The 18,667-nt window shown below is 51.1% G+C and overlaps 1 protein-coding gene across 3 annotated transcripts; it reads right to left on the reverse strand.

Moving 5' to 3' along the window:
• Nucleotides 1–3,589: 3,589 nt before the first annotated feature.
• On the reverse strand, nt 3,590–18,641 carry CHCHD4 (coiled-coil-helix-coiled-coil-helix domain containing 4). 3 transcript variants are annotated; one of them, XM_070574635.1, is made up of 3 exons: nt 18,410–18,641; nt 8,254–8,352; nt 3,590–4,776 (listed from the first exon to the last, which is right to left on the reverse strand). In XM_070574635.1, exons 1-3 carry the CDS (start codon nt 18,429–18,431, stop codon nt 4,475–4,477), a joined length of 423 nt encoding a protein of 140 aa, XP_070430736.1. In that variant the 5' UTR covers nt 18,432–18,641; the 3' UTR covers nt 3,590–4,474. The 3 variants fall into 3 exon arrangements, with proteins under 3 accessions (XP_070430736.1, XP_070430734.1, XP_008531189.1); XM_070574633.1 differs by lacking the exon at nt 18,410–18,641 and adding an exon at nt 14,899–15,086; XM_008532967.2 differs by lacking the exon at nt 18,410–18,641 and adding an exon at nt 9,694–10,054.
• Between the last annotated feature and the right edge of the window lie 26 nt (nt 18,642–18,667).

The following is an 18,667-nucleotide window of genomic DNA, read 5'->3' on the forward strand; positions in this document are numbered from 1 at the left end:
ATTCCTTTTTTTTTTTTAAATTATAGCCATCCTAGTGGGTGCGAAGTGGTATCGCATTGTGGTTTTGACTTGTTTCCTTAACGACCAACAATGTTGAACATCTTTTCACGTTGGCAATTTGCGTGTCTTCCTTAGAGAAATATCTATTCAAGACTTTTGTCCATTTTTTAATTAGGTTGTCCTTTTCTTTAGGCAGGGCATGTTGTAAGAGTTCTTCAGATTTTCTGGATACCAGACCCTTATCAGATGGATGATTTGCAAATATTTTCTCCCATTCTGTAGAGTGTCTTTTCACTTTCTCCATAATGTGTTTTGATGCAAAGTTTTTAATTTTGATGAAGTCCAATTTATTTTTCTTCTTTTGTTGCTAATGCTTTTGGTGTTAAATCTAAGAATCCATGGGGAAATTTCTTGCCTTTATCTACGTTACTGCTTTACTTATCTACTTGACTCATTTACTTAAAAGGAATTTGAGCCTACTGTATTTCACCTGGTGATTGCCTGGCCTGGAGGTTGGCAAGCTCGTCCTGAGTGGGAGTTTTTGTGGTGTTTTCCCCCTGCCTCTCAGTTTGGTGCTGTGTTCACTTACAACTCGGGCCTCCACTCGAGCACTCAGCCTTAGGTATGTGCCTGAGATCGCCAACATGGTAAGAAAAGTAGAGATCTAACCCAGGAGGTAGAAGGTAGCAATTTTGGTCCAGTTTATACGATTTGAAAAAAATATTAAACTCTGAGTGCAACCACTATGGAAAGCAGGAGTTTCCTCAAAAAACTAAAAATAGAACCGTCATATGATCCAGCTATCCCACTTCTGGGTATTTATCTGACGAAAACAAGAACACTAATTCAAAAAGCTATCTGCACCCCCAGGTTCACTGCAGCGTTATTTACAGTAGCCAAGACGCGGAAACAACCTAAGTGTTTACCAACAGATGAGTGGATAAAGAGATTGTGGTATGTGCATATATATACGCATGCACATATATACAGTGGAATATTATTCAGCCTTAAAAAGAATGAAATCTTAGCATTTGCAATTACAGGGATGGACCTCAAGAGCATTATGCTAAGTGAAATAAGTCAAACAGAGAAATACTGTATGATCTCACGTACACGTGGAATCTAAAATAACAAGCCCATAGATACAGAGAACAGATTGGTGGTTGCCAGAGGTAGTGGGGGCAGAGGGTGGGAGAAATGGGTGAAGGGAGTCAAAAGGTACAAACTTCCAGTTATAAAAGAAACGCCATGGGGACGTGATGTACAGCATGGCAACTCTAGTGGGTAATTGTTGTTGGTGCTGTTGAGTCGATTCCAGCTCCTAGCGACCCTGTGTACAGTGGAGCGGAACCCTGCCCGGACTTTTCGTGCCATCCTCTCACCTTCTGGTGCCACATGAGACAATGCTCCACTGTATTCACAGGGTTTTCACGGCCAATTCCTTTGGGAGTGGGTGGCCAGGTCCTTCTTCCTAGTCTGTCTAGTCTGGAAGTTCCACTGAAACCTGTCCACCATGGGTGACCCTGCTGATATTTGAAATACTGGTGGCACAGCTTTCAGCATCACAGCAACACGCAGCCGCCACAGTATGACAACCAACAGATGGGTGGTGTGGTTCCCTGACCGGGAAACGAACCTGGGCTGCGGGTGGTGAGAGAGCCAAATCTTAACCACTGGGCCACCAAGGCTGACTACAGTTAATACTACTGTATTACATATTTGAAAACTGCTATGAGAGTAAATCTTAAAAGTTCTCATCACAAGAAAAAAAAATTCTGTAACTACGTATGGTAACGGATGTTAACTAGTCTTGTGATCATTTGACAATATATACAAATACCAAATTATGCTGTACACCTGAAACTAATATAATGTTGTATGTCAATTATATCTTTTTTTTTTTTTAAAGATTTTATTTTTTCCCTTTTTCTCCCCAAAGCCCCCCAGTACATAGTTGTATATTCTTGGTTGTGGGTCCTTCTAGTTGTGGCATGTGGGACGCTGCCTCAGCGTGGTTTGATGAGCAGTGCCATGTCCGCGCCCAGGATTCGAACCAACGAAACACTGGGCCGCTTGCAGCGGAGCGCGCAAACTTAACCACTCGGCCACGGGGCCAGCCCCTCAATTATATCTTAACAAAAAGAAATTAGCCAAACCCGATTCTAAAGCATAACCTCCACCCACTCTCCCCACTCACACTGCTCATCCAGTGGCGCTTTCTTATCACCCAGTTGTTTTTCCACTGAGAAGTGGAAAAGGATGAAACCTTTTGTCTAACCAAGTGGACTTGGGCAAAGACAGTGTGAGCAGCTCTGTTGTAAGAGGTGCCACGGCTAGAAGAAAATAATGTACCCTGAGAAGCCAGTGCCATCGGGCAATACCTTTCGATTCTTTCTGCTTCCTAGTCAACGCTGGCTTCCTGACTGGACTGTAGCTTCACGCAGGCAGGTACCAGACAGGAGTCACTTGCCCGCGTCCCGGGACTTGGACCGTGGAGGTTTCCTGAGGCATCCAATGAATGGGATCCACGACATGGTCACAATCAGTAACATCTTGGTGGTAATCAAAATTTTCAGTGAAAAGAAGTATGTTTGTTAAATGTGCAAGGCTGTGTGAGGCTCAAAGAAGCCACGAGGGCCCTTCTTGGGGTTGGCGACAGCTTCCAAACTTGGCCAGCTCCAGGTCTTCGGCTCCTAACAAAGTTTTTAAAAAGTTTGGGATCTAGATACCAAGTTCTCTGCCTCCCAGCACCTCAGAACCACAGCTCCTCGCATGTAACTGTACTTTTAAGCTTCAACGTGCTGTTCCCTGGTTCTCAAGTGTGGGCGGCACCCTCCCGGCACTCAGGCCCCTGGGTCCCTCCTGTTGGGCGCGGGCTGTGACTCACTCTAACAAACTGAATATGGTAAAGCGACGGACTGTCATTGGAGACTAGTTTACAAAAAGGCTCTGCCTTCCATCTCGCTCTCTCGCTTGCTCTGATGAAAACCACCTGCCATGCTGGGAGGTGACCTACGGAGAGCACCACGTGGCAAGGAACTGAGGGAGGACTCTGGCCAAGAGCCAGTGAGGAACTGAGGCCCTCAATCCAAAGCCCACAAGGAGCTGAATCCTGCCTGAAACCACCTGAGCGATTCCGGAAAGCCACTCAGGCCTTGAGATGACTGCAACCCTGGCCAACACCTCGACCCCAGGTGTCATCAGCCTCCTGAGAGGCTGGGCCAGGGGACCCAGGTAAACAATGCCGGGATTCCTGACCAGCAGAAACTGTGAGATAATAAATGTCTGTTGTTTCAAGGTGCTCAGTTTCAAGGTAACTGTTAACATAGCAATAGATAACTAACATACCCGGGACAAATGGGGCATTACTACACCATGGCCTGAAAATTGTCAAGCGGGCACCTTGGGCAAGTTACTTAACCTGCAGGGGCTTTCAGTTCCTTACCTTCAAACAGGAAGAGGCTTCCTCGCCGAGGGATCACTGCCCTGTGTGTAGGAAGGTATCTGCTCAGAGACAAGCGTTAGCTCGCTATGAACTAGCACAGATCTTAACAGACTCCAAATGGTTTAACTCAAAGAGGACTTGCAATTAAATTTTCATAATTTTATTTCCTTACATCAAAAACACTTTTAATTAGCAAAAACAAAGGACATACTCAGAATTAGGTAAAAATCATGTTTTCCTTTTAACTGACTACTTAGTTCACAGCATGTCCTCTCTCGGCTGCTACTTTGGTAAGAATCAGGTCCCCTTCTCTTAAGAACATGGCATCTGAACAGGCTGAGACAGAGCCCGTGTGAGCGCAGGCCCCGATCCAGGCTTTAGGAACAATAAGAATGGCAGAAACCAGCCTTTCTCTCACTTAGGAAGGACTGTGAACCTGAGGGTCCAGAGCTCCGCTTTCCACAGAAAACCTGGAGCTCAACGTAAAACGAAACCAAATCTGCGAAACACGGAGTACAGTTCCTGCTCGTATACTCAAGGGCAAGACGGTTTTTGAGAAACAAGTATCTGATCTTCTGGCCTCTTCTATGAGGAATGGACCCACTCCAGCATTTTTTAAAGGAAGTTTTTGGTGTTTCTTTTTTTTCTATTTCATTTCCCAAAGCAGTATAAAATCTACTAAAAGGGCTATAATGAATCAGAATAAATCAGCTCACTCACAATGCTGAGAATATTCAGCACATTATTTCAAAGTGGCAAAATTCAGGGCAATCTGAGAAGAAAATTCAAAAGTGGCAGCTACATTTGCTGACAGGCTTATGTGACACACACAGACATCCGACTCCATCTTTCTCAGTGTATATGTCAAGGGGCCAAGACCCCTGAGGATCAAAATAAGTTATTTTGTACATTACAGTGCACAGAACAACAGAGGGAAAGACACTTTCTTGGAGAGTGACCAAAAGGCATTGTGCAAAAGGTTCCTATCACTCTGAAGGTGAAGGACGGGAGCCGGGCCTCGCAGCCTCACTAGCTCGACCCCTCCTCCTCTGTGGTTGCAGCGGCCTCAGTGGGAGCTCTTTCCTCTAAGGGTTCCGCGGGCTTCTTCTCTTCCTCCTCCTCCTCGTCTTCCTGGGGATAGAGGTCCGGGTATTTCTGCATGCACTCCTGCATGGCCCGGAACTGGGCTACACAGTCTGACCCCTTGACCTCTTCCGTGCTGTAGTGGAAGCAGGAGAAGGCCGACTTGAACTGTTCCCCACAGGGGCCGCTGGCCATTCCCCCAAGGCACGGGCAGTTCCAGTTAATGTCCCCATTTGGCAGGATCAATCCTGGAACAGGAAGACAGGCAAGGAAAATGTGAGAGATGTTCTCTAAGGTTTCAGAAAAAGTAAAACCAAGTCCAGTCTTCACAGGCCCCTGAGAAGGTGTGGAACTGTTGCCTGGCAGGCACTCGCCTGTGGACCCACCTCTTGATTCAGATGGGGTTCAAACGCCTGGCACAAATCCAGCACTCCCGGCTCAGGTGGAGAAAAGCCAGCATCAGCATCTCTCCACGTGCAAGAGTGTTCTGTGTTCTAAGCCGCCTCCCAGTGCTGTGGCTGTGGCTGTGCTCCAAGCACAACCTACTGGAAACCATTTAAGCCAAAGCAGGGGCCATCACCTGGATGGTTCACAAGAAGCTTGTTGAAAGTGCAAACACTTTAAGGAGCTGAGTATTGAGGTACTGATCTCCTCTTTCACTCTCTGCTCCCCTCCTGGGGATCAGGACCCGGCGCTGCCCACACGCCCTGCCCTCAAGGCCCTCTCGCTCTGCGGCTGCTCGCACAGGCTCAGCATGAGTGAGGACCGGCAGAGAGGAGGTGGATGGGAAGATGTCTGACACGTCAGACAAGGAAACGGCCAGAGTGGTGTGGTTCCAGTCTCGTAAAAATGAAAAACCTAGAGGAATATTAACCATATTTACCAAACTGTTGAACTGCACATACATATTGGGAAGGTGGATTTTCATTTGCAGTATTACATAGGCTCCTTACTTTTGAATTTTACACTTTTTCTTCTATATGAAACTTGTTCACACCTAAATACTACTGCCTGGCTTTCTAAAATGTTTTCAAGATGATTGCTTCATTTTCAGCTTTGTCACAGAAATACGCTTCACACAGAAGTTCCTGCCTGAGTCTTCCAGAGACTGAGAGCGCTCTTTAAGAAAGACTCTCAAACGCCCAGTGAAATTACATGATTTTTCACTCCAGGAAGTACCTGGGCACGGCACTCTGAGCTAGTGTCCAAAGTCCTGGGCCTGTGCTGAACCTGCCTCTTACTTCTAGCTCAGGAAGCTTCGCTGACGGACAAATCCTCCCCGACGACAGAATGGGCTGGTAGTGAGCCGTCCACGGGCGCCGCCCTGAGCAGGCAGTTCTCCACCAGCAACGCCAGCTGTGGAGCAGGTTCTTGTGCGCCCAGCTCTACACCGTACATCACAGAAGCCTTTGACAACCTTCTGCAGGAGGGACTACTAACCCCAGCTTTCAGATGAGATTTTGGGGGTTCAGTGAGGTCCACGTCAGGACCACAGCCAGGGCCCGTGGGATTCCAGAGCCCTGCGCTGTTTCCCTCCCATCTCCCCACCTCTCCCTACCCCGCAGGCCATCTCAGTGCTAGAAACAGGCAAATGCTGTACCCTGGAGGCTCAAAACTGGCAACAAATCTACAGAACCAGTTTCCAAAGGAAATAACACTAACGTTTAAAAATAACCGCCCTGGTCTGCAGGAGTCCTAGTTTCATCCTTTCTCAGGAAGGTGAGCTAGAATGAGGCAGCTCCTCATGGAGAACGCTGACGGTGCCCATCTGCAGAGACACAGTGTCTAACCACACAGACCAGCCTCAGGTGCTACACTAAGCCCAGACGCAGCACGTCTCCACACATGTCAGAAAAGGCCTAGAGGGGCCGGCCCCGTGGCCGAGTGGTTGAGTTCACGCGTTCCGCTGCAGCGGCCCAGGGTTCAGATCCTGGGCGCGGACATGGCACTGCTCGTCAGGCCACGTTGAGGTGGCGTCCCACATCCCACAACTAGAAGGACCTGCAACTAAGATATACAACTGTGTACTGGGGGGGTTTGGGGAGATAAAGCAGAAAGAAAAAAAAAAAAAAAAGAAAAGGCCTAGAGTTCTGGTCACCTCTACTGACCTCCCTGGCCAGCCCCCACCTCCTCCCAGGCCCTCGGCTTTCCCAGTGGCCCAGGTGGCCTTGTACGCCCTCCTGTCTTCCTGTTCTGTGAAAGCTAACTCTGAACCTCTTTCTCATGGCGCTCTTAGCTGCTCAGGTGCCATCTCAGCCACAGAGCACAGTGCTGGGATGCGGGCAGCTGGCGTAAATTGGCGACCTCCTTAGTCCCCTAGTCTGCTTAGTCATTTTGTAAATGAGAGCTCAGACCGTGGGTCCCAACTGTTTTATATACTTCTTCACACAGTTAGTCACCAGAAAGGGTTGCAAAGGCAAATACCTGTAAAGTCCAAGCAGATATACCTGACAGAAGCAGGGAGGGGAGAAAGCAGGAGGGATGGTCAAGACCGGCGGGAACTGGAAGGGAATGCGCAGTCTTGAGGTAGGCACACTGAGTTTTTAAAAACACCATGAGGCAAACAGAACAAGGCCTGATTTGTTCTGCAGGCTCCACAGAGTCTCAACCAATTAATGAAATGTGCTCAACTAATAGGATCTAAAGACAGGCAAAGTGCTGGAATTTAGATGTGATTTATTTTTCTTTACAAGAGTGCTGATTCACGGTCCCTCCTGTAGCTGCTGTTCTCAGAAGCTAACACTGTACACCATCTGCACGTCCCCCTTTTCCCAACAGGGTGCTCGGTATGCATCCTCAGCTAGACTCTGAGCCCTCGGAGCAGGAAGGGCAGCAGGAGAAGCACCCTGCCTCAGAATACACACTTCAGTCAGCATGTGAGAAATCCCAGCCAGCAGCCCACACTCCACGGGCAGCCACGACCAGCTCCCTGAACCATAGTTATCGCCACTCTGCACTAGACGGTTTGTTGGTTGTCATCCTGGACATCAGAATGGCTTTAGTTTGGTGAACTGAGCACTGCTGATGATATGTGGACTGTTTATGAACACCGCACACACCCCCACACCTGACACAGGCTGAGTAAGTTCTAATAAGTCCAGCCCCCCCACGCCTTTGGAGTGACTCTCTAGGCCCAAGTGACCACTGACTACACTAACCAGGTTGTGTGCAGCAGTTCTGACCAGGTTAGCTGAATCCCGCTGCTGGGAAACCGTCCCTCTTTCTCAAGTGAGCTTCTCATGCCAGGTGTGTGCTGGAGCAGATACAAGCGGAGCAGCGACTTCACCCCCTCACAGAACGAGGGTGTGACACCCACACACCAGCTTGCTCAGTATCTGCAGGTGTGCCAGAACTCAGTCTGGTAATGACTGAGCAGGAGGGTCCCTGTCATCATAACCCACTTGTAACTGCTAGAATCCTCTGACGTGCCCCCCAAACTTCATCACTGAGAAGCATCCACTGAGCTGAAGTCAGTGCAAACCTTCAGAAGAGAACGAGGCAGAAGACTTCAGTAACAAGAAACTCCCAGGTTCTGGCCTGATGGCCGGGGAAGAGATCAGAGAAAGGTGGAAGCACAGCCCTCACGCCTCTGAGGGAGGCAGGCCACGCTGACATGGAAACCTGCAGACCCGGCCTCAGCCAGGACAAACGGGAAAGGAACTGTGGACATCGAACTTCACCCCAGGACGTATCTGCAGGTCCCTGGGAGGCCCCGCGTCACTCACCATGCTCCTCGTACGGATCGTTGGGGTCATCAGCCACCAGCTCAGCATTGCTTGGAGTTTCGTGGTCTTCTTTGGTCACAAATATGATTCGATCCTTTCCTGGAGTTTGGAGAGCAGAGGAAGAAAGTTTCACTCAAGAGCAGCCAAGCAGCCCTAATCCCAAAGCAGCCACACAAACCAAGTTCAAAGACTGTCCCGGGGCCGCCCCGTGGCTGAGAGGTCGGGTTTTCGCGCTCTGCTTCCGTGGCCCAGGGTTTCGCCCATTCAGATCCTGGGCGCGGACATGGCACCGCTCGTCAAGTCAGGCTGAGGCAGCATCCCACATGCCACAGCTGGAAGGACCTATAACTAGAATATACAACTATGTACCAGGGGGCTTTGGGGAGAAGAAGACAAACGAAAAAAAGATTGGCAACAGATGTTAGCTCAGGGTCAATCTTTAAAAAAAAGAAAGAGGCATAAAGAAAAAGAAGACCTGGCTCTAGCCCCTAGGGGTTTACCCACAGGGTTCAGAAGGCACAAAAAGCCTGAGAAAGACAGAACTTTGACAAGAGGAGAAGCGCACAGTGAGGGGGGTGCCCAGCCAGCAGCCCACTCTGCTGATGAAGCCAGTGAAGTCTGTCCAAGGAGACGCCCTGTGGGAAAATATCCCCATCACCTGCCTCTGACAGGCTGAGGACACAGGTCTGAGAGTGCCCATGGGCAAGACTCCCTCTAGCGTCTTGGCGCCTGATTGTGGCCAGAAGGAAGGGATCACGCGGGTGGAGAACACTGCGGCAGCTCCCCTCAGTCCGCGAGGCCTGGGGGCTACTTCCCCACAAGTGGAATGACTAGGCGGAGGAGGGACGATTTCAGAGTTGCTGATGCCGTTAACTTCTGTGCCAATCTGCAGTTGGTTATTCTTCAGAACAATCACCAAACCCCAAAAACAACAGGCTGGCGGTCGGTCAGGACTGAGGCCCTGCAAGGACGGGCACCAGGCAGCCAGCTCCTAAAGTGAACCGCACCCGGTCAGGCCAGAGCCCCCGTCCCACGAGCCTGGCTGCCAGCAGGTCCTGAGCCTCCAGGGAAGCAGACTGGAGGAGGCCGAGTGCATGGGAGGAGCTTCTCCTCAGGGGCGGCCAGGTGAGCTGAAGCGGCAATCAGCACGGACGATGCCACAGCAGGTGCATTCCGCGGCTCGTCTCAGCTGACCTTACAATGGCTATCAAGTTTTACCATCCTCTGGCCCCATTTTACACAGCAGGAAACCAAGGCCAGAGTGGTCACTCCAAGTCAATCAGAGGGAAACGGCAAGGCAGGCAGCTCCCCTGTCCAGCTCCCTCCTGGGCTCTCTCCCACACCTTGTAGCTGTCAACACCTGACCTCGCCCTCCTAAACCTGTACCCTCCGGGAAACCTCAGCAGGCGTCTGTCCGGGATTCCTGCCGGGGGTCCTCACCCTGCACGGCACTGTGCTCGGTTTGTCCCGTAGTCCCTGGTGGGCAGATGGTCCCTCCTGGGCTCTGCATGTCAGCCAGCTCCTGCCATCCCCTCGCCACGCTGAGGAGGCAGCAGGAGCGCCATTTTCCGGTGGTAAGCCTGAGGCCTGGAAGTGACTTGGCTGAGCTCACACAGGGCTGGAATTTGAACCCAGCTGTGTCCCCAAAGGCCACACTGTGGAGATCCCTCGCACATGCCCACACTGTCCCCCACCCCCAGCACACACAGACACACAAATAAAAACGACAGCTGACCCTGAGTACTGGGCATGACTCAGACACTGTCCTGAGAGCTTTGTGTGCTTTGGGCAGGAATAAATGTTTTGTACCATAAATACTGACCTAATCCCTACCCAGGAAGCTTAGAATCAAGTGACTGTTTGCCGAGTGAACAAACAGGAGCACTCTTCTAAGCTACAGGTACCTACCTGGTGAAGGGCAAGGAGAGTTTCAACAGCCCTACTGACTGCCCACTGTGACCCAGGACAAGGGGAGCCTCATCTGGAAGGGGATGCAAGGTGCCCGGCACTTAAGAAGACATCTCTAGCACCATGGGAATGGGCCCTTGGACAGGGCCGTAGTCAGTGGCCTGCAGCGAGCCAGCCTGGCTGGGGCAGAGGCTGCGCCTGCAGAAATGTGGCTCTCTGAGAGCTGCTGCATTTTCTCTGATTACGTCATACTTCTTTGTTTTCCCTTTATATTTAGGAAAGTTCAGTCACAGGCAGGCTGAGAGAAACCAAAGAAAAAGGTTTGGGTCCACACTGGGTGGGAGTACTTAAGGAAGAGGCTTGGGGAAAGCATGGGGGGTGACAGCAAAAACCAGGGCGACACCTCCAGAGAGGACAGTGCAGGGGCAGAGCAAGGCCCCTTGTGCCTTAAATCCTCCTCATACCTGCACAGGGTCTCCCACATGGGGAGCTGACCCTCGGCACACGTGGGGACCGGACCTCCAGGCCACATGACGTTTCTGCTCCAGACCTGGTCTCCGCCTCAACTCCTCCCATTTTATCTCAGAGAAGACTGCTTCTCCCACTGGCCTGGGAAAGGGTTTGGGCCAGGTGGCCAGGGCACGTTAAAGTATCTAATGACCTTGGTAATTCTGGCCAGTTTTCAAAACACTCGAAAGCAACCTGCAAAACTGCTGAACGCTAAGGAGAATAAGCTGGAGCAAATTTCTCACCTCAGCCCAGACAGTCTGTTTACCAAGATCTTAGTTTGGCCCAGCCCCAGAGGCAAGGGGTCCAAACCTGGCCGGACACCCATGGGGTGTGTGAGGGCGAGGCCAGGCCTCCAGCAGCAGAAGCTGAGTCAAACCCTCTGGCACCCACAACGCTCACAGGCTGCACAGGTTAGCCTGAGACAGGCACGCTTGGGGTCACAGGTCTGGCACAACCCCACGGACAATGTTCCAGGTCCCTCCCACAGGGCTCAGTCCTCTTGTGCCACCTTCCCGGACGCCCCCTTTAGAGAACAGTTACACGGGATCAATGAATGTGATATTGTGATTTATAAGAAATACTTATTTCGTCTTTGACTCCATTGCTGGCACAGAGCTCCTAAAACCCTTGAAAAGTCCCAAGGGGTGAGAGGTGGCTAAGATCTTTTGTTATGTTAATGAGGCAACTTTTCGAAGGCACCTAAGGATGGGGCTGGTTGCCAGGAGAACCAACCACAAGATTAGAGGGTGGAAACTTTCAGTCCCACCCCCTGACTTTCGGGGTGGAGAGGGGCCTGGAGGTTGACTCACTCACCAATGGCCAGTGAGTTAATCAATCATGCCCATGTAACGAAGTCTCCATGAAGACCCACAAGGACGGGGTGCAGAGCGTCCAGGTTGGTAAAGGTTTGGGGAGAGAGGTGCGCTCGGAGAGGGCAGGGAGGCTCCGGGCCCCTTCCCCAGACCTTGCCCTCTGCCTCTCTTCCATCTGGCTGTTCTGGAGTTAGAGCCTTTTATAATGAACCAGTAATCAGTGAGGGAACAGTTTCTGAGTTCTGTGAGCCGCTCTAGCAAGTTAACAGAACCCAAGGAGGGGGTGGCTAGAACCTTCCATCTAGAGCCAGTCGGTCAGAAGCACAGGTGATAAACCAGATTGAGGATTGGCGACTGGTGCCTGAGGAGGGGTGGGGCAGTCCTGTGGGACTGCCTTCATCTGTGGGATCTGACACTACCTCCAGGTAGAGGTGTCAGAAGTGGGGTGAATTGTAGGACACCCAGCTGGTGCTGGAGAACTGGTGTGGGGAAAAAGCCACACACTGGGACTGGAATCCTTAAGAGCAGAACATAACAATTCATCTTTTAAACACGTGGGCTCAGTGCAACGTGTTTTACACCTGTCAGCTCATTTAGTCCGCTGTGAGGTGGGTATTACTTTATCTCCTTTTCAGAGACACAGGAAAGGGAGGCCCAGAGGAGGTAAGAAACCGCCCAGAAGTCACACAGTAAGTGAAGGCAGAGCAGGAAGACAAACTCTGGTCTGAAAGATCCCGAGTGTGCCACCTTACGCACAACCACGCACCATGTAATATTTCAGTCAACGTGGGACCACATATACGACGGTGGTCTCATAAAATTAGTACCCTGTAGCCTAGGTGTGCAACAGGCTGTCCCATCCAGGTCTGTGTGAGTGCACTCTGTGATGTTCGCACAACAGTGAAATCGCCGAACGACGCGTTTCTCAGAACGTTTTCCCGTCATTAAGCGACACATGACTGTGCTGGCCACTGCATACCCGTCCCACCAGGCCTTCGCTTCCTAGAATGTTTAAAAGGGAACACAAGGACGATGCTTATTTACTCCTAACAGACCTGTGAAAGAAAGGACTAGTCATAAGAATGCCAACTCGAGGGGTAATCAGCTAGACCAGAAGACCTCATTAAACTTCTCAGGAATTTCTCTAGAGAAATACAAAAATGCTTATTTTTACTTCCAAGACAACCTAAACAAATTGATATACGCACACTCAGGAGGATGTGGATAAGCACCTTAACCTTACACCTCCTAGAGTTCTGAATCCAAAGATATTAACTACCCCAGCTGCTGGGAAAAGGACCGTCCTTCCCAGCCAGAGACGGCCAAAGGGCTTCGCATCACTGCAGCACGTGGTGAGCAAAGCTTCCTCAGCCAGAGACTGAGCCTGGACCACCTGGCCACGGAACGATGGCACGCAGGCACAGTTGACTGGAAAGGACCCGCGTGGGCACAGAAACGCGGTCTCCATACAAGGCCAATTAAGGTTTTCAGTCAAGCACCGTCTACCAGATTGAATTGATGTTGCTAAACTGAATGCTGTTAGAATTCAATCCACTCATTGTTGGTTTTAGAGTCAGCTAAGACTACAGGCAAATGTTTATACCTTTTAAGTGGAGGTTTCTTAGACATTTTCATAATAATAAAAGAAAAATTTTTAAATCAATACAAGAATTTGTGTCCTTTGGAATCCACATATTTCTCAAATTTAAGAAGCAGACATTCCCTGGAATGTCAGTACAGAAGAGTCAACCTTTTCAAAAAGCCTGGAACCAGCCGAGTGTGACTCCAGACACCTCACACATAACCGGCTCTCCCGCTCCCCACTGTTCCCCTCTGAGGACCACGCACACCCATCTCCTCGGGGGCTCCCCGGGTGGTGAGCTCACAGCCATATCTCCCACGCACGGTCTGCCCTCCTGTGACCAGCTCCCTTATGCTTATCAAACTGCAGCCCCTACAGGGTTGCACTGTGCAGCCCCGTGTCCCTGACACTGAACTCCCAGGGTGGGATCCTCCAATCCGCAACCAGGCCACAGCCACACAGCCGGCGAGCAGACCAAGGCGGAACTGGGGTCTGTCTGACTGTTGACAGGAGCGCATCCCTCCAGCGTCAGAGAAATGGTCTCACCAGAGCACACGGGAACCCCTCTGGCACTGTAGTTCCATAAGGACACAACCAAAAATAGCTTGATCTGGACCATCTTTCAGATTCCAAGTGCCTTGAGAGCAAAGTGCTGGATCTTGCTGCCCCTTGCCTCTTCCACTAGTCTTTTATTTAGTGGGTATTTACTTACACTTTTAAAATTAAGTTGAAGTTTACTGACACCTTTAGCTGACCGTGGTGGCTTAACCTAAGTCTTAGAGGCTTCACAGACAGAAATGAAGTGTAGGAGGGAATAATCCCACTGAACCCTGACCATTCTGAGCCTGTTTGGTGGCACCGTCCCATTCTGGATGGGTGTCTTGGTCCATTTGGACTGCTATAGCAAAATACCACCAACCAGGTAGCTCAGAAACCACTGAAACTTATTGCTCACAGTCCTGGAGGCTGGAAGTTCAAGATGAGGCAGCAGCACGGTGACCTTCTGGGGAGGGCCCTCTTCCTGGTTCACAGCTGGTGCCTTCTCACTGTGTCCTCACAGGGTAGAAGGGGCCAGAGATCTCTCTGGAGGCTCTTTTATTTTTTATTATTTTGTGTGAGTCTGTGTGTGAGGAAGATTGGCCCCTGAGCTAACAGCTATTGTCAATCCTCCTCTTTTTGCTTGAGGAAGATTGTCGCTGAGCTAACATCTGTGCCGGTCTTCCTCTATTTTATGTGGGACGCCACCACAGCATGGCTGATGAGCAGTGCTAGGTCCACGCCTGAGATCCGAACCCACAAACCCCGGGCCATGGAAGCAGTGTGTGAACTTAACCACTATGCCACCGGGCCAGCCCCTCTGGAGCCTGTTTTAAAAGGGCACTAATCCCATTCACGAAGGCTCCACCCTTATGACTTAAGCACCTCCCAAAGCACCTACAAACACCAGCACACTTGGGGGTTAGGATTTCAACATATGAATTTACGGGGGGACACATTCCTACCACAGCACTGGGGAAAGAAGGGCCCCTGGGTGACCTGACGTGGTTTCAGGGCAGGCATGTATCTTTGCATCCCCAACCCCAGTACCCAGATGGTGCTCATGTTTGCTGAACAGACATAACAGGAAGGGCTCAAAATCAGCTGTAGGAAGAACGAAAGCACAGGCCTGAGCCTGAGATTTAAGCCCAGCGCTGGGAGGGCCGGCTCACAGTGGCATCAGTGTCCCCGTCTCAAGATTGGAGATCAAATCTGAGCATAAGCACGTAACAGCTGTGATCTCAGGCACCTTCTTGGGGCCTCAGAAAACAGGCCCCCACCAGCTCAGCCACTTACCTCCTGTGGTTAGGGCAAGAATCGAGAGACTTCGGTTAACAAAGGAGGCGAAATGAGTTTCTACTCTCACCTGAAATTCCATTCAAAAGACAGTAATTTTGTAAATGGCGTCAAATAACAAGGGTAAAATGGCCAGGAAGAGAGGATCAGAGGCTAGCCCCGTCAATAAAATTTTGGAAGTGGGAAAGCTGTTAGAGAAGTGCTCTCTGACTTGACAATCGGAGAAAGCTGAACCCAAAGTCACAAGGAGGGGAAGCCAACTAGAAGAAAACCAATCTCCACCCCAGGGCCCCAGCACAGGCTGGGAACTGGAGGCCCCAGCGGTCACTCTGAAAGCTGGACTTCAGGGTGGGGCTGAGAACAGGACTGACTGAGCAGCTGGATCCCAATTCCCCCAATTCCGCAGTTTTACTCTCTATACAGCCATTCTTGACGCCTATCTTTCTCTCATATTTCCATCATCAAATCCAGTTGGCTCTACCTTCAAATACATCCAGAAAGATCTGCATCCCTCACTTCCATGAGCCCATCTCCCACCATCGGCTCCCTCCATTCCAGCACCCCCTGCTTTTACTCTGACACGCTGAGCCCACACCTACCTCCAGGCCTCTGCACAGGCTGCTGTCTCTCCAGCTCTCTCCTCAGACATCCTCACAGCCACCCTCTCCCTGACTTCACACCTCCTGCTCAGATGCTGCCTTCCTTGACCATCCCCCATCTCCTTTACCCTCCTTTTTTTCCTCCAAAGTGCTTCTCCTCATCTAATGTATTATAGATCTGTTTACCACCTGTCTCCCCCACTGAAATGTCAGCTCTCCAGGGGCAAGGATTTGTCTATTCCACTCATTGCAGTATGTCCAGAGCCTAGAACAGTGCCCAGAACACAGTGGGTAAACAATACTTGTAAAACTAGGGGCCGGCCCAGTGGCACAGTGGTTAAGTTCGCATGTTCTGCTTCAGCGGCCCAGGGTTCACCAGTTCGGATCCCGGGTGTGGACATGGCACCACTTGGCAAGCCATGCTGTGCCCACATATAAAGTAGAGGAAGATGGGCACGGATGTTAGCTCAGGGCCAGTCTTCCTGAGCAAAAAGAGGAGGATTGGTGGCAGTTAGCTCAGGGCTAATCTTCCTAAAAAAAAAAAAAAAAAACTAAAAGGAGACACTGAACTCTGGATTAGGACGTGAAAGCCCCAGCCCCAGCAGAGAGAGGAAGACAGAATTGTTATCATCATTAAGAAGGTGGGAGAAGACCCTTGGATGGGTGGTCTCATTTCCCCCAGAAAAGGGAACATGAACACACATGGGATCTTTACACACCAGTCTCTCTCAGCATATCCAACTCAGAAGGAGCACCCACCTCTCCCACTGTGTCACGTGGGCAGACTGTCACCTGTGCTCACTGCTACCTGCTCAGTGGCTGGTGCATCACAGGAGCTCAATGTTCGTGGACTGAACAGAAAAGGGCAGGCCAAGGAAAAGGAGGAGACTAAAGAGAGAATCAGTGTGGCGCCGACACAGAAAAGTGTGGGTGGGCAAAAGCCAGGGAGCAAGGCTGAGCCCACGTTGTGGGACGCCTTGAATACCAAGCAAAGGCCTTTGTCCTGAAGGCTGGGTGGTGGGTGGACCCCTGAAGTAAACTTGTACAGGCAGCGATTCTCTCAGAACACAGGGCAGGCATGCATATGGGTTCACTCCACAAAGATGTGAGCACCCACCTGTCCATCAGGCCCTGTGCTCAGTGCTGGGGATACGGCCCAGCTAATGCTCTCAGCTCAGAGGGAAAAGACAGACAAGAAACAAGATGACAAAAATGAAGAAGGTAATTTCAGAAAGTTTAGGATGTGAAAGACACAAAGGAGCAGCGAAGAGCTCTCTGAGGAGGTGACAACTGAGCTGAGTCTTGAAGGATGAGGAGCCAGCCACGGAAGAGCTGGAGAAGGATGTACCAGGCTAAGGGAACAGCCAAGAGGCCAGTGTGGCTGAGCAGTGATGAGGCGGGAAGAGAGGAGGCTGGAGCTGGGTTGGGCGGGGCTCCATCACGTGATCCCTTCCATGGCAAGGAGTTTGGGATCATTTTTCTGAGTCCTATGGGAAGCACAGAAAAATCAGTGGGTAGAAAAACAAAAGTTGACAACTGGGGGGACAGTGATACAGATAACATAAACTAGGGAAGGCTTGAAAGTGAGTGCTATCAATCCTCATCGCCACACTAAGAGAGAGATCTCCAAGCCAGGAGAAGCTAAGGGTCCATGCTTTGGTAGCAGATGGAAACTGCCTCTGGCTCGCAGATAACCTGTGACGTCTAGAAATCCTCAAGGGCAAGGAGGGGCCTTATTTATCTGCATGGCCTCATTATACGGAAAAGGCTCAAAATTATTTCTTCATTTAGATGAAGAAGTAAATTAGAGACTCAGAGAAAGGAAATTAAAAACATGAGACCTACCGGCTAACAAAGTGGTGAGGGCAGAGGACTTCTGTTCAAGGCACAATGCAGGATTCATCAAGAGAAGTAGTGCCCATTAGGGCCATGGGTGAGCCCTAGGGCTTATGACCCAGGGAAGGAGGAGGGATTCTAGAAACGGCAGTGGACTGGGGAAAAGGCTTCACATTTTAGACTGAGCTGTTCCCCCACCTGGATGTCTGACCTTGGGTAGGTCATCCCCTTCTCTGGGCTTCAGATTCCCTGAATTAAACTGAGGGCCTGGACTATTCACCAAAGAATTTCCAGGTGAGTTCCAACTCTCTCTGCAATTGTATATTCTCAGGTGTCCACCATCCCCATCACCCGGCACAGGGACGGTGCTTCATGAATATCTGCTGAATGAATGAAGACCAACTTCTCATTTTACAGGACTGGAAACTGGGGCCAGCCTCATGGCTTTAGCCATGTCGCCTCTGTGTCTTAGTTTACTCTTTGGTAAAATGCGGAAGATAACAGGGCCTGACTTACAAAGGTCGCTGCAAAACCAATGAGATAAGCCATATAAAGCTCCTTGAACCGTGCGTGATACGTAGCTGGGGCTCAGTAAGTGTTCCCGTTGGCGGCACGTCTACCACTCCAGCACAGCACGTAACCCGAGCGGCAACTTTTGGGGATAGTTAAAAGACGCGTGCAAATGGAAACACGTGTTGCGTGGTGAGGGCGACGGTAATTATTAATAACAGTATGTGGCTAGTTACGAGCCAGGGGAAACGTGCTCGGCGCTTCCCTGACCCCTCCGGCCTAGTTTATGAAATCTCCACGTGCGGGTCCCTCTGCGGTCCGGGTTCGAGCCTCACCGTGACCTTGGACCAGCCTCGCTCCTCCCAGAATCTCGGCTTTCTCATCTGCAAAACCGGGATGGCGACCCCGCCGCCCACCTGCTGCAAAGGTCCCCAGGAGGGTACCCCGAGCCGCGCCTCGGGTCGCCCGCGCCGGCAGCGGGGTCCCGGGGCGCCACGGCCTGCCTGCACCGCGTGTCCCCTGCAGGCCCTCGTAGGCCGGTCTCCATGGCAGCCCGCCCTCCCTACCTTCCTGCCGGCAGTAGGCCATGGCTGCAGCCCAGAGTTCAGACTTCGCAGCGACAGCGGCGGCGGCGGCTCACGCCGTGACCTCTCCTTTGGCGGGGCGGGCGGCTCCGAGGCCCGCGCGGACCCGCCCCCTCCAGGCCTGCCCGCCGCGCGCCTGCTTCCGCGCCCTCCCAGCCCAGCCTGACCCCTCAACCAGGAACTACACTTCCCAGCAGGCCGCGCGCCGCTCGGCCTCTCTGCTGGCAGCAGGAACTACAT

Source organism: Equus przewalskii, chromosome 15 (genome assembly GCF_037783145.1).
Source record: "Equus przewalskii isolate Varuska chromosome 15, EquPr2, whole genome shotgun sequence".
Taxonomy (NCBI): domain Eukaryota; kingdom Metazoa; phylum Chordata; class Mammalia; order Perissodactyla; family Equidae; genus Equus; species Equus przewalskii.